Below are 16,355 nucleotides of genomic sequence, written 5' to 3' on the forward strand. Positions count from 1 at the left end.
TGATCACGTGATTAAATTGAACAAATGTAATTGGTCCATTCGCGTTGTTAACTTTTAACAACGAATCAAATTTTAACAAAGCTTTCTATAAACCGGCCCATATAAATTAATTTGATGTTGGAGTTAGATGCTTTTATTACATCATTTATTGAATTAATTTTTTTTTCGTTATCTTGTGTCTCCAAGAATACAAATTTTCTAGTTGAGAAAAATCTATCGCCAACACGCTTTTGTTACATTTCTGAGGCAGGAGTCTCCATTTTTTTGTAGATCTTAACTTGAAAAGATGGCAGATAACTGAAGACCTCGTAAATCAGTCACCTTAAAAAATTGTTGTAGAATTATTACTCGTATTTTCAAACAAAAATTTTATCAAACCAAAATCAAATCAAATCAAAACTCCGTGCTTATTAATTTGAGAAATTGGAGTTAGCGTATTTGCATGTTGAAATACGCCTCACGTGGCGTAAGGCGGTTTACGTGCTATGCAATTTTCAGCGGTCAATTTTTTTTTTAATTTTTTAAATACTTTTAGAAATTAAAATATAAAATTCGACCAAACTTGAAGTTAGAAAGTTTGCATTCTAAGCCATCGAAATTATAAGTTATATTATAAACCCAAACTTTTGCATAGTTCAAAAAAATATAAAAAATCTCAAATATTCAGTAGGCCTTATTTTGACTAAGTTACCTTAGTATTTTTCGAAACAATCACCTGAAATTGAATGAAAAACTACCGAATCAGTCGGGATTATTTTATTGACTTGGGAAACTCATTGCGACTACTTAGTTACTAAACTTTCTAAAAAATTGTTCTTGTTTAGGCAGTTGGTATCTACCTTATCGACTAAAACTTTATTATCAGTTTATCATGCCATATTTCACAGTGTTCTTTCATATGCCATCCTTGCTTGGGGTCATTCGCCACATACAGCTAAATTATTCAAAATACAAAGAAAATGTATCAGAATTATTGCTGGCTGTCACTATCAGAGTGACTGTCGTCAATATTTCAGAAACTTCAAAATTTTAACGGTTCCCTGCACTTATATTTTGCAATGTCTTCTATATACTCATCAAAACTTAAACAAATATGATTCGTTTGATCATACATACTCCACCAGATTCCGGCATTTACTCAGACCAAATTTTCTGCGATTATCACGTACTAGAAACAGCACAAGTTATTACTGTATTAAATTATTTAACATGTTACCTGACACCTATAAAAACCTCGAGTTCAAGGCTTTTAAAAACTGTGTTAAATCTTTCCTGCTACAAGAGGCATTTTACTCTGTTGATGAATTCAGTAATTATTTTTGTAAAATGTCATCTTAACTAAGTTTTCTTATATAATTATTATTATCTGCTTTTGTAAACGGTTAAAGTGTATTTTCTTGTTTTCTTTTCTTTTCTTGGTGACGTATGTAAGATACTTTGTATTTATAACATCAATAAAACATTATCATTATCATTATCATTATTTAGAAAGAAATTATCAAAACACCTAAAAATAAAAAAAATTAAGTTAATTTTTGTAATTTTTCTCCATTTAGCTTTGGTCAAATGTCGAGGTCTGTTTCTGAGTTAAAATTTTATGTATTAACATGTGGTTAAAACAACATATTAAGTTGAAAATTACATAATTTTTGCCTTTTTTGTGTATCTAGCAAATTTTTTACGCCGAAACGGAAAAATTAGAGAAAATTTATCCATATCAAATAAAAAAAATATAATTTTGCTTTTTTAGAGAGGTTAATAGGTACACTAATTTTTTCTCCAAATTTGGTGATCGAAATTTCGGTCAATTTTGTTTTTTTGAACTTTTGAGAAAAGGAAGTATCTCTCCTTTCTTTTTGAAGCTTTTAAACACGTTTTTGTTGGAGTGTTCTTACCTAATGAAGCCGAGCTGTAAAATTGCTTAAATGGGCCAAAACGCAAAAATAACAATTCCTTTTTATTGTCAAGTTTTCAGTGCAGAAACATAATTATTTTATTGTCAAAAATAAGCCATAAAATCGTCGAAGAGTTTAAACTAATCTCCAACTTTGTTCATTAATTTGAAGCTCTACAGGCTGTCCCAAAATTGGCGGAACAGATATGTGGTACAGTAATAGGTACTGTTTAGAGATCATAGAAAAAATGTTAAAAAAATTCTATCTCTTTTATTTAAGCTGTAATGGAGGTTTCAAGTTGAAACATTTGACCTCACTTAGTTCAGTACCTACAAAAATTTCATGTATTTTTTAAATGCGGTTTGTTAGAGAAATAAATAAAAAAGTTATATTCCAAGTTACAGCTTTTTACGGTATTGTCTGTAGTTTTTACAACTATTTATTTTTTGACCATTTTACCTGAAAAAATATGCGGCAACATTGCCACTAACAATGCTTATGACAATGAAATTAAGTAATAAATTCCGAGTTTTGAGTTGTGCCTTACCTTTTTGTTTGTAGTCGGTTAATGCGTTGATGCCTGTAAACAAAAATGTTTGCTATTTTTTTTTATTTTGTCAGCATAAATGCCCAAAGATTCAAACCGGATGTAGAAACCACTTATTAAAACCGTCTGCTCTGGTCTTACCGTACCAGGCCAAAGTTGCATGATTTCCACCATTGTTACCACAAGAACCAAAAGCGTCGTAGGACTGTGGCAGAGCTGTATTAAGACGGATTTTCAATTTACCATTAAACTGTCATATTTACATTGACGTTTTGAAACGATTTTGTGACTTGTGAAGTCTGGTTTTTATTGTCGCTATTATATGGTTTCCATAGTTTTTATTATTGCATTATTGTTGGGGCACGTGGATCTTGTTTCCATGAACTTAAGAGGTCACCTTTATGCAATATTGCCAAATTTTCTATTAAAAACGAGCGAATATCTTAAAAACTAAGAAAGATGGATTTTTTTAAATATTTTTTTTGATGTTTCTGGACCATAGGCCACACCTCCCTGCTAATCTGTTCCGCCAATTTTGGGACACCCTGTATACAAAATGAAATAAGATTCCGTATTTAGCTAAGTTTGAATCAATCAACTAACTATGTTTAAATTTTTTTTGTGTCGGACTTAAGTTTAGAGTAAAAAATAATTATTAAATTAATAATCAAAATAATTATTATTTCTTTAAATAAATAAAAATAAAAAATACTTTAAGCAGATGTAAAAATTTTGGAAGTTTGTCATCTTTGTTATAAAATTCTTTCGTTTATTTTTATTTTGCTGAATTTGTTTTGTCATCTTTTCGTTACACTTTCTACTATTACAAGGTGTTACTAGAAGCTACCGCTAGATTTAATTATTACATGCATAAGAAAGTTCAAAACTGTCTTAAACTTTTTTAAGCAAAAATTCAATAGGACATTGATTTATTGCTTTATTTCCTGTGATGAGCTAATTTTTAAAAAATAAAAGACATGTCAACAGAAAAAGGTAGATTTTTATTGGAACTTTATACATAATAATAATTTACATGGTTTAAAAATAGGTATAAATAAAATATTATTTAACGTAAAAGTTAGGCCTAATTAATAGCAATTCTAGTAACAAAAAATTAAATAGGTACATTTAGGCGTATGTGTTACACACGAATTCGTTGTGTTTGTGTGTGAAGAGCATTTCAAGCTATCCCTACCACATTAAATATACATATTGCATTGAGTTATACTAAAAGTAACAAAGGAACTACAATTAAAGTCTAACGATTAAAATTTTGTCATCATGAAACATTATTTTTCCATCCTCAGCACTTCCTATAACCGACTCTATCGTACATAAAAAGTAAATATTAAAATACTTTACAAAAATACTTTCAAAATACTGAAAAATAAATTTTGCTACGAAAATAAATTACCTAGAAAAATATTCTTATTTCTTAAATATAGGAACAATATTACTTACAACTTAAATTTATGTTACATAAAATTTCTAATTTTATAACAATCCAACTGTAGTCGTAGATTTAAAAAATTGAAATTCTGTACATCATTATTTTTAAAACCGTTAACACCGAACTGTAGATGCCATCCATTGGAAATTACAGTTTAGCTGCACATAAGTTAAATGCAAATTTAACAAATCAATAGATAACAAAACGATGTAACAAAATTTTGCAATGTTAGAGAAAATGGAAAAAGACAACCTATTTTTTTTTATAAAATCACAGATTCAGCTCTACCTACACCTACTTAACTTGTGGTAATTTCTACCAAGTTTTTCCAATGTATGGCGGCAAGAAACAATCAATTTCATGTATAATCCATACAATAATCAGTTCTTTTACAAATCCACAAAACTGTGACAAAATGAAACGGAAACAATCGTTTTAAATGAGCACTAATACAAACTAGTAATAAATAGAGCTACACGTAGATGCATATGATTTTATCAGAAATACCAACTTAAAATACTTCAGTTATTTTCATCTACACAACAAAGTCTTGTTGCAAAAATTATCACAATTAAATATTAAAGGAAACGATAAATAACGATTAAAGCCACTGTTCACACACTACCTTTAATATTTTTCACATTATTCTGTTCGTCTTTGTTATTATTGCCGATATAGTTGTTGTTAAACATCGTAGGTTTCGTTAATTTTATTCGCTCGTAAGTGGTAGATCGGGCTGTTTTCGTTTCTTTTCTTCCTTTCTTCGAACAACACCACCAACGAAATCCAAGTATTACCAGCGTTCCCACCAATAGCGCCAAAATTATTGTTGGCACAATCCATGTAACTAGTTGGGAGTTTTCATCTGTAAAAAAAGAAAATTAAATAAATAAATTTAAATACCGAAAGGTAGCTTGGTACTGTTATGTTTAAATGTTTAGAAAATTGAAAAAGTGACTACATTCAAATGAGAGATTTTGGTTTTTTGTTTTTTTGAGTTTTAATAATCTTTTGTTATTATTTAATTAAAGCAAAAACATACAGGGTGCTCAAATACTGGCGCACCAACTCAGTGGTACGTTGTTGAGAAGCATGTGTAGATCACGAGAAAAATCTTGAAAAAGAAAAATCTGGAGCTACAAACTTATTTTGTTATCTTCTTCGTTTTCCATCATTTTTTAATATTTATATGTTTCATACTAAGTAACCATTCCCTAATAAAACGATGAATAATTATTTTTAAATATACTATCAGACTTTAGCAGGTTTTTTAGTTTAAAAAAATTAAAATTCAGCAAAAAACTCTGGGAATTATTTCCTAGGAAACCGTTTCAAAAATAATTTATTTTTATTGTTGATCAAATTCTTTTGCGCTCATGACTGTGAGACAATGTTGTCACAATGGATTAATGGATCACCCTATTTTTTATTTCTGCATCTAAAAGCCCTTTAAATTGTACTCCTAAAAACATTAACAATTATAAGGTTAGCTTACTCAATAATAGATATGTAATTGAAAAATGAAATAAATTTAATATCACTGGGTCATGTGCTCTTAAAGAAGTACATACATTTAATTCTCCAGTATTTCATCTTTTAAACCATTTGCTTAACTTTAACCATGTCCGTAAGGTATTGAAATAAATTTGGCTACTTTATAATTTCTTTATGTTTTCAAACACTAATGAGCAGTGTGTCCCGGAGCAAAAAGTAAATATTCTTTGTTTATTTCTTTTAGGACCGAAGAGACTATAAACTAACTGTAGAACCAGCATCATAAATAATTTTTTATAATCATAAAATACAGTGGCGAGCAAAAAATTTCGGGCACCTTTGACATCTTGTCGAGATAAATAAATGTAATTGCCTATCCATTTTGACAATGAAATGACAAAAGTGTCCGAAATTTTTTGCTCGACATTGTACATACAGTCATCATTTTTACATCCACATAAACTGAAATTTTATAAAAATTACAACAAAATTTAATCTAAGCTATTTGCCACTCATAAAACAGTTACTATCTTGGAAATACACAAAAAAAATTCTGAAATCGTCCGAAACAATTATACTTTTCAGTATTTAGTGTCATTGCTGAAATCGTCTCTAAATTAACCGAAATAGAAAAGTTATACCTCAGCAAAATACTGGCCAGTTAAGAAAAACTATTAATTTAATTACAAAGCTTCGAGAAAAAAATCGTATATTTAAAAAGGAATAGACCGCTATTTATTGTAGTTAATATAAAACTGTATTACAGAATAAATAAATAAATTAGCGAATATTGTTGTAGTTATTTTAAGAGCCTATAATAGAGTGTATTCTCCTCCATTTTCCATTCTACTACGGGGTGAGTTTAAAGTAACGCTTAAATTTTATATATTTTTTATGACTGATTTTTCAAAAAAATCCTTGAATAGGTCGATTTTCTTTTTGTAAAACCATCTTCAATCTTTTGGCTAAATATAAAAAAATATCACAAAATTAAAAATAAAATGAAATACTAATTCAAAAAAGTTACCTATAATTCGTAAGTGCTTTATCCTTCTGCACTTGTTTTATTTTATGAGTGATTGTATTTCATCATTTTTTTAGTAGAAATTTCTAGTTAGTTACCACTTTGATATGTATTTACTTACTTCTTTTTTCATATTTACAAGAAAGACAGGGTACTATCAAAAACAGAAAAAAATGTTGGCGGTCATAAAAAAAATTAAAATGGCATCATTATACTCAAATATCAATAGCAGATTTTTTTGCACAAAAATCAAGTGTTTGGTATTCATGTTCTGTCAGATTAGAAAGTGGTGATGCTCTGATTTTGTCATATTTTTATGAATTAGTGCAACCTTTTCGGTCTAATTTTTTTAGTAGGGTCTTGTTTTACACAGAAATTCAAATGTTTGTGACCTATTTCACCTCCAAAACGTAGTTGAAAACATCAACCTCGGGAGGTGGTTTAAGTTTAGATTTCATTTTTTTTGTTGCTTTTCCACAAACTAGGCCTGAAGTGTTTAGAACTGAAGGTTAAAAGTATATTCTGTATTATTCGTTGATGAGTTTCTCCTCCTAGAGTTAGGGCAGCAATTTACAAAGACAATTAATAAAAAAAAACTAGTCGGTGCTCACTGTATATTAAAAAAGTAGGTGAAGAATTGTAAAAAAGTCTGCTATTTCTGACTTGGTTTTATTTTCAGCAAAATTTCGGTTGGATTTCGTACGTTCAAGGTCTGTATTTCATATTTTTAAATATAAGACCAATAAAATTAAACTGTAGGTACTATTTTAAAACAAGCCCACGAATGATTACCAAAAACTTTATTTTCTTTTTTTTTGGTTTAAAAAGCCAATCTAGGCAGTAATTTACAAAGACAATTGATTAATAAAAAAACTACAGTTGGTACTCCCTGTATATAAAAAAGTAGGTGAAGAATTGTAAAAAGTCTGGTATTTCAGACTTGGTTTCATTTTGAGCAAAATTTCGGTTGAATTTCGTACGTTCAAGGTCTGTATTTCATATTTTTAAATATAAGACCAATAAAATTAAACTGTAGGTACTATTTTAAAACAAGCCCACGAATGATTACCAAAAATTTTATTTTCTTTTTTTTTTGGTTTAAAAAGCCAATCTAGGCAGTAATTTACAAAGACAATTGATTAATAAAAAAACTACAGTTGGTACTCCCTGTATATAAAAAAGTAAGTGAAGAATTGTAAAAAGTCTGGTATTTCAGACTTGGTTTCATTTTGAGCAAAATTTCGGTTGGATTTCGTACGTTCAAGGTCTGTATTTCATATTTTTAAATATAAGACCAATAAAATTAAACTGTAGGTACTATTTTAAAACAAGCCCACGAATGATTACCAAAAACTTTATTTTCTTTTTTTTTTGGATTAAAAAGCCAATCTAGGCAGTAATTTACAAAGACAATTGATTAATAAAAAAACTACAGTTGGTACTCCCTGTATATAAAAAAGTAGGTGAAGAATTGTAAAAAGTCTGGTATTTCAGACTTGGTTTCATTTTGAGCAAAATTTCGGTTGGATTTCGTACGTTCAAGGTCTGTATTTCATATTTTTAAATATAAGACCAATAAAATTAAACTGTAGGTACTATTTTAAAACAAGCCCACGAATGATTACCAAAAACTTTATTTTCTTTTTTTTTGGTTTAAAAAGCCAATCTAGGCAGTAATTTACAAAGACAATTGATTAATAAAAAAACTACAGTTGGTACTCCCTGTATATAAAAAAGTAGGTGAAGAATTGTAAAAAGTCTGGTATTTCAGACTTGGTTTCATTTTGAGCAAAATTTCGGTTGAATTTCGTACGTTCAAGGTCTGTATTTCATATTTTTAAATATAAGACCAATAAAATTAAACTGTAGGTACTATTTTAAAACAAGCCCACGAATGATTACCAAAAATTTTATTTTCTTTTTTTTTTGGTTTAAAAAGCCAATCTAGGCAGTAATTTACAAAGACAATTGATTAATAAAAAAACTACAGTTGGTACTCCCTGTATATAAAAAAGTAAGTGAAGAATTGTAAAAAGTCTGGTATTTCAGACTTGGTTTCATTTTGAGCAAAATTTCGGTTGGATTTCGTACGTTCAAGGTCTGTATTTCATATTTTTAAATATAAGACCAATAAAATTAAACTGTAGGTACTATTTTAAAACAAGCCCACGAATGATTACCAAAAACTTTATTTTCTTTTTTTTTTGGTTTAAAAAGCCAATCTAGGCAGTAATTTACAAAGACAATTGATTAATAAAAAAACTACAGTTGGTACTCCCTGTATATAAAAAAGTAGGTGAAGAATTGTAAAAAGTCTGGTATTTCAGACTTGGTTTCATTTTGAGCAAAATTTCGGTTGGATTTCGTACGTTCAAGGTCTGTATTTCATATTTTTAAATATAAGACCAATAAAATTAAACTGTAGGTACTATTTTAAAACAAGCCCACGAATGATTACCAAAAATTTTATTTTCTTTTTTTTTTGGTTTAAAAAGCCAATTTAGGTAGTAATTTACAAAGACAATTAATTAAAAAAAACTACATTTGGTATTCCCTGTATATACAAAAGTAGGTGAAGAATTGTAAAAAAGTCAGGTATTATGGACTTGGTTTCATTTTGAGCAAAACTTCGGTTGGATTTCGTATGTTCACAGTCTGTATTTCATATTTTTAAATATAAGACCAATAAAATTAAACTGTAGGTACTATTGCAAGACAAGCCCACGAATGATCACCAAAAATTTTATTTTCTTTTTTTTGGGTTAAAAAGCCAGTTTGGGCAGTAATTTATAAAGATAATTAATTAAAAAAAATTACAGTCGGTACTCCCTGTATATTAAAAAAGTAAGTGAAGAATTGTAAAAAAGACTGGTATTTCAGACTTGGTTTCATTTTGAGCAAAATTTTGGTAGGCTTTCGTATGTTCAAGGTCTGTATTTCATATTTTTATATATAAAACCAATAAAATTAAACTGTAGGTACTATTGCAAGACAAGCCCACGAATGATCACCAAAAACTTTAATTTATTTTATTTTTTTGGTTTTAAAAGCCAATTTAGGCAGTAATTTACAAAGACAATTAATTAAAAAAACTACAGTTAGTACTCCCTGTATATTAAAAAAGTAGGTGAAGAATTGTAAAAAAGTCTGCTATTTCTGACTTGGTTTTACTTTGTGCAAAATTTCGGTTGGATTTCGTACGTTCAAGGTGTGTATTTAATATTTTTAAATATAAGACCAATAAAATTAGACTGTAGGTACTATTGCAAGACAAACCCACGAATGATCATCAAAAATTTTATTTATTTTATTTTTTTTTGGTTTAAAAAGCCAATTTAGGCAGTAATTTACAAAGACAATTAATTAAAAAAAACTACAGGTGGTACTTCCTGTATATTAAAAAAGTAGGTGAAGAATTGTAAAAAAGTCTGGCATTTCGGATTTGTTTCCATTTTGAGCAAAATTTCAGTTGGATTTCGTACGTTCAAGGTTATTTCATATTTTTAAATATAAGACCAATAAAATTAAACTGTAGGTACTATTGCAAGACAAGCCCACGAATGATCACCAAAAATTTTATTTTCTTTTTTTTTGGGTTAAAAAGCCAGTTTGGGCAGTAATTTATAAAGATAATTAATTAAAAAAAATTACAGTCGGTACTCCCTGTATATTAAAAAAGTAAGTGAAGAATTGTAAAAAAGACTGGTATTTCAGACTTGGTTTCATTTTGAGCAAAATTTTGGTAGGCTTTCGTATGTTCAAGGTCTGTATTTCATATTTTTATATATAAAACCAATAAAATTAAACTGTAGGTACTATTGCAAGACAAGCCCACGAATGATCACCAAAAACTTTAATTTATTTTATTTTTTTGGTTTTAAAAGCCAATTTAGGCAGTAATTTACAAAGACAATTAATTAAAAAAACTACAGTTAGTACTCCCTGTATATTAAAAAAGTAGGTGAAGAATTGTAAAAAAGTCTGCTATTTCTGACTTGGTTTTACTTTGTGCAAAATTTCGGTTGGATTTCGTACGTTCAAGGTGTGTATTTAATATTTTTAAATATAAGACCAATAAAATTAGACTGTAGGTACTATTGCAAGACAAACCCACGAATGATCATCAAAAATTTTATTTATTTTATTTTTTTTTGGTTTAAAAAGCCAATTTAGGCAGTAATTTACAAAGACAATTAATTAAAAAAAAACTACAGGTGGTACTTCCTGTATATTAAAAAAGTAGGTGAAGAATTGTAAAAAAGTCTGGCATTTCGGATTTGTTTCCATTTTGAGCAAAATTTCAGTTGGATTTCGTACGTTCAAGGTTATTTCATATTTTTAAATATAAGACCAATAAAATTAAACTGTAGGTACTATTGCAAGACAAGCCCACGAATGATCACCAAAAATTTTATTTTCTTTTTTTTTGGTTTAAAAAGCCAAATTAGGCAGTAATTTACAAAAACACTAATTAAAAATACTACAGTCGGTACTCCCTGTATATTAAAAAAGTAAGTGAAGAATTGTAAAAAAGCCTGATATTTCTGACTTGGTTTTATTTTCAGCAAAATTTCGGTTGGATTTCGTACGTTCAAGGTCTGTATTTCATATTTTTAAATATAAGACCAATAAAATTAAACTGTAGGTACTATTTTAAAACAAGCCCACGAATGATTACCAAAAATTTTATTTTCTTTTTTTTTGGTTTAAAAAGCCAATCTAGGCAGTAATTTACAAAGACAATTGATCAATAAAAAAACTACAGTTGGTACTCCCTGTATATTAAAATTAAAAGTAGGTGCAGAATTGTAAAAAAGTCTGGTATTTCGGATTTGTTTCCATGTTGAGCAAAATTTCAGTTGGATTTCGTACGTTCAAGGTTATTTCATATTTTTAAATATAAGACCAATAAAATTAAACTGTAGGTACTATTGCAAGACAAGCCCACGAATGATCACCAAAAATTTTATTTTCTTTTTTTTTTTGGTTTAAAAAGCCAATTTAGGCAGTAATTTACAAAGACAATTAATTAAAAAAAAACTACAGTTGGTACTCCCCGTATATTAATAAAGCAAGTGAAGAATTGTAAAAAAGTCTGGTATTGCGGACTTGGTTTCATTTTGAGCAAAACTTCGGTTGGATTTCGTATGTTCCCAGTCTGCATTTCATATTTTTAAATATTAGACCAATAAAATTACACTGTAGTACTATTGCAAGACAAGCCCACGAATAATTACCAAAAATTTTCTTTTTTTTCTTTTTTTTTTTTGATTAAAAAGCTAATTTAATACTGAAAACCTACAATGCAGATACCTACCTAATTCAGTTACAGGAGTTGTGAACTGCTCATCAACCTCTAAACTGTCACCACTCGCTGACTCAACCGGATCCACCGTCGTCGAAGTCGAAATAGTTCGATTGTGTGCGAAATAATCCTCAAGAATCTCCCTCAATTCATTCTTAGTGATATTATATTTGTGCAAAATATCGTCGTACTTATACGACGAATTGCATTTGCAAATCGGACAACCTCTCTTATTCAATTTATATCCATCCACGCAAATCTTACTGCAGTTCAACGCCTGGCATTCAGGTTTGTCGATATGTCCTTGCGACACTTCGCAAGTGTGTGCTATACATTTAGTTTCTCCATTCAAACAAGTACAGTTAGTGCAACTATCAAGCATCCAAGACTCGTCGTGTTTGTACATTTTGCCTTCTTTGTGGCAAGGTCGGAAAATCTCCTCGTCTTTGGAGTTCCAGCAGAAGGAAAGACCATCCTGACATTTACACACTTGTGTGTTTGTTGTGTTCCAAATGTCGCCTTCTCCATACCATACGCCGTCCACGAGACACTTCTTCTCCGTCTCGTCCTTCTCACACCTGTAACAAGTCATGTTAAGTAATTCGATTACTTTCATGGTGCTCTTGAGCAATTCAAGTGGAATTATTACACATTCATTCTTATTTCTGCAAAATGCAATATTTTCAGTGTGTGTAAAATTGACTCCGATTTCCGCAGTTGGTTAAGTAGGAAAAACAAAAAAAAAGGACCTTATCTTGTGACTGTCGATTAAAGGTCCTTAGTTTTTTGCAAAAAGCAGGAAAAACCCTACACGGAAAACCACAAATTAATTTTGTTGTGTGAAGACATTTTGAGAAAACAAAAAAAATATCGGTAAGCCGTAATTAGTGACTGTCGGTTCATTATTTTTTTTACAGTCCCAAGCCCTTTTAACAAGTTGTGTTTTCTGCAAAAATCATAAAATTCGCTACATGGGATTTTAAAATAAAAGTTGTAGTGTGAAGATGTTTTGAAAAAACAAAAAAATATAGAATGACACGCCGGGTTTTAAATGTAAATATTCATTTAAAAATACAATACTATCTATATACGTATCACGGGACAAAAAGGTATCTAAGATGAGTACAGTTTTACGAATAAATACATTAAGCACTATTTAAGATTACGAGACAAAAAAAAAATAAAAAGAGCGTCTTGAAGGAAGTATACTTGGCTTTAATTTTGTTTATTACGATATTTACCGTGACTCGTACCGTTTCTCAGTTATAAGCAAAATTGTGTAACCAGACCCCTTCAAAAATGGTGGATGCGCCAGGCAAATTTTTATTGCTTTGCGTATTATTGTCGGTTTATAATTTTTTAAAGGTCTTTTTGACAAGCTTTGTTTTCTAGAATATACAAGAAAAATGCTTACTTATGGAAAAAATTTAATTTGTACTGATGTTGTGACGATATTTTAAGAAAACAAAAAAATCGTGAAGACGTTCCTAATGCTTCGTAATGATTTATAAAATTTTACAATTGAAGGTACTTTGAACAGGGAAGGTACTTTGAACAGGAATAACACTTGAAAAAAAAATTTATTGTAAAGATACGTAGGTATTTTAAGAAAACAAAAAAAACAAAGATTCCAAATACTGTCTATCCGTTCATCTTTTTTTTTTATAGCCAAAGACCCTTTGGACAAGCTTTGTTTTCTACAAAAAGCAGGAAAATTAGTACACGGAATAACACTAGAGAAAAAATAAAATGTGTAATGTGAAGACATTTTGAAAAAACATAAAATCGTTAAGGTCTTAACTGGTGACTATCGCTTCATAATTTTTTTACACTCAAAAACCGTAAAGATGCGTTGTTTTCTGCAAAAATCATAAAAATCGCTACATGGGATTTTAAAATAAAAGTTGTAGTGTGAAGATGTTTTAAAAAAACAAAAAAAAAAACAGTAGAATGACATACCTGGTTTTATATAAATATTCATTTAAAAATACAATACTACATACGCATTGCCTAAGCATCACAGCACAAAAAGTTATTTTTTAAAGAGTACCATTTTTATCAATAAATACGTCAAGCACTATTTAAGATTATGAAACAAAAAAATAAAAAGAGCGTCTTGTAGGAAATCTACCTGGCTTTCACTTTGTTTATTACGATATTTATCGTGACTCGTACCGTTTTTCAATTATAAGCAAAATTATGTAACCAGACCCATCCAAAAATGGTGGATGCGCCAGGTAAATTTTTATTGCTTTGGGAATTATTGTCGGTTTATCATTTTTTAAAGGTCTTTTAAATTTGTAATGTAGAGATATCTGGAGTAAACAAAAGACTAACTGGAATGTTAAATACTGTAAAATGAGGGATGCGCCGTATTTTTTAACTTAATTTTCACTTTAAAATACAATACTTTATACATATTTAGGCACACGAGACAGAAAAGTTATCGTGAAAATATTTTGTTTTGAGAACACAAAAATAAAACGGTAAGGGCTTACATCTAATGGCCTTATGTTTTTTTTACAGTTAGAGGCCCTTTGGACAAGCTTTGTTGTCTGCACACATCAGGAAAATTGCTAGACGGATAATAACACATAAGAAAAAAACAATAAAATGTGGTATGAAGATACTTTGAGGAAAAAAAATCATTATGGCACTATCAAGTTACTGGCGGTTCATATTTTTTTAGTGAAAACCCTTTGGACAAGCTTTGTTTTCTACAAAAAGCAGGAAAATTGCTAAACGGAATAACACTCGAGAAAAAAATTACTGTAGTGTGAAAACATTTTGAAAAAACAAAAAATCGTTAAGGTCCTAACTAGTGACTGTCGGTTCCCTATTTTTTTACAGTCAAAAGCCTTTTAACAAACGCTGTTTTCTGCAAAAATCTGGAATAAATCGCTATACCGGATAACACATGTGGATTTTTATTACAAATAAAATTTGTAATGTGGAGAAATCTGGAGAAAATAAAACACAAACTGGAATGTTAAATACTGTAAAATGGGGGATGCGCCGCATTTTATATTTTAATTTTCACTTAAAAATACAATACTTTATAACAATATTTAGACACAGAAGACAGAAAAGTTATCTTTAAAAGCGTGCAAATTTTATCAATAAATATCTCAACTCTTAGTGAAGGGTAAAATAAAAAATAAAGTCTTCTAGGAAAGTTACTCGGTTTTAATTTTGTTCATTACGATTTTTAAAAACGTACCGTTTACGAGTTGTAAGAAAAATACCGTAAAAACGGTGCCTTCAAAAAATGGTGGATGCGCCGAGCGAAGTTTTATTATTTTGTTTGTGAGTGATTCACTTGTTATTGTCGGTTTATCATTTTTTACACTTAAAGGCCCTTTTAACAAACTTTTGTTTTCTAAACGGGGTAACACTTTAGAAAAAAATTAAATGTAAGAATATTTTCTTTTGAGAAAAGAAATAAAATGACAAGGACTTACATTTAATGGCTGTCGCTTTATGTTTTTTTAAAGTTAAGGGCCCTTTGGACAAGCTTTGTTGTCTGCACATATCAAGAAAATTGCTATACGGATAATACATGAGAAAAAAATAATAAAAATTGTGGTCTGAAGAAACTTTGAGGAAAAATAAAATTTGTAGTGTGCAGCCATTTTGAAAAAACAAAAAATCGTTGAGGTCCTAACTAGTGACTGTCGATTCATTATTTTTTTACAGTCAAAAGCCTTTTAAGAAGCTTTGTTTTGTGCAAAGCTCAGGAATAAATCGCTATACCGGGTAACACCTGTGAATAAAATAAAATTTGTAATGGAGAGATATCTGGAGAAAACAAAAAACTAACTGGAATGTTAGATACTGTTAAATGGGAGATGCGCCGTATTTTATATTTTAAAATTTATTAAAAAATACAATACTTTATACATATTTAGGCATCACGAGACAGAGAAGTTATCTTTAAAGGCGTGCAAATTTTACCAATAAGTATCTCGGGTACTAGTTAAGAGTAAAATAAAAAAATGGTTTTGTAGGAAATTTATTCGGTTTTAATTTTGTTCATTACGAATTTTAAAAATGTGGCGTTTTCGGGTTGTAAGGAAAATACCGTAAAAACGATACCTTCAAAAAATGGTGGATGCGCCGGGGGAAATTGTATTGTATTGTTTGTGAGTGATTTACGTGTTATTGTCAGGTCATCATTTTTGTACACTAAAGGCCCTTTTAACAAGCTTTGTTTTCTCCACGGGACAATACTTAAAAAAAAAAATAAAATGTGAAAATATTTTGTTTTGAGAAAATACAAACAAAATGGTAAGGACTTAAATCTAATGGCTGTCGCTGCATGTTTTTTTACAGATAAAGGCCCTTTGGACAAGCTTTGTTGCCTGCACATATCAAGAAAATTGCTACACGGATAACACATGAGAAAAAAAAATTGTAGTAAGAAGATATTTTGAGAGAACAAAAAACATGGTTATGGCACTATCAAGTGACTGTAGTAAGAAGATATTTTGAGAGAACAAAAAACATGGTTATGGCACTATCAAGTGACTGTTGTTCATAATTGTTTAATGAAGACCCTTTGGACAAGTTTTACTTGTTTACTTTTGACAAGCTTAGCATAGAAGTAACTCATACTCGTAGTAATCGGTCTGAGTACCTGT

The 16,355-nt window shown here is 29.4% G+C and overlaps 1 protein-coding gene across 1 annotated transcript in view; it reads right to left on the minus strand.

The window, feature by feature from the left end:
• Positions 1-3,424: 3,424 nt before the first annotated feature.
• LOC103312462 (cysteine-rich motor neuron 1 protein) overlaps positions 3,425-16,355 on the minus strand; it is a 166,957-nt gene continuing 154,026 nt past the window's right edge. Inside the window, exons 3-4 of the mRNA XM_064356335.1 lie at positions 11,728-12,293; positions 3,425-4,757 (exon numbers count right to left, since the gene is read on the minus strand). Coding sequence (XP_064212405.1) covers positions 4,507-4,757; positions 11,728-12,293 — 817 coding nt within the window. The 3' untranslated portion in view covers positions 3,425-4,506. The remainder of the gene's footprint in view (positions 4,758-11,727; positions 12,294-16,355) is intronic.

This window comes from Tribolium castaneum, chromosome 1, assembly GCF_031307605.1.
Source record: "Tribolium castaneum strain GA2 chromosome 1, icTriCast1.1, whole genome shotgun sequence".
Lineage (NCBI taxonomy): Eukaryota > Metazoa > Arthropoda > Insecta > Coleoptera > Tenebrionidae > Tribolium > Tribolium castaneum.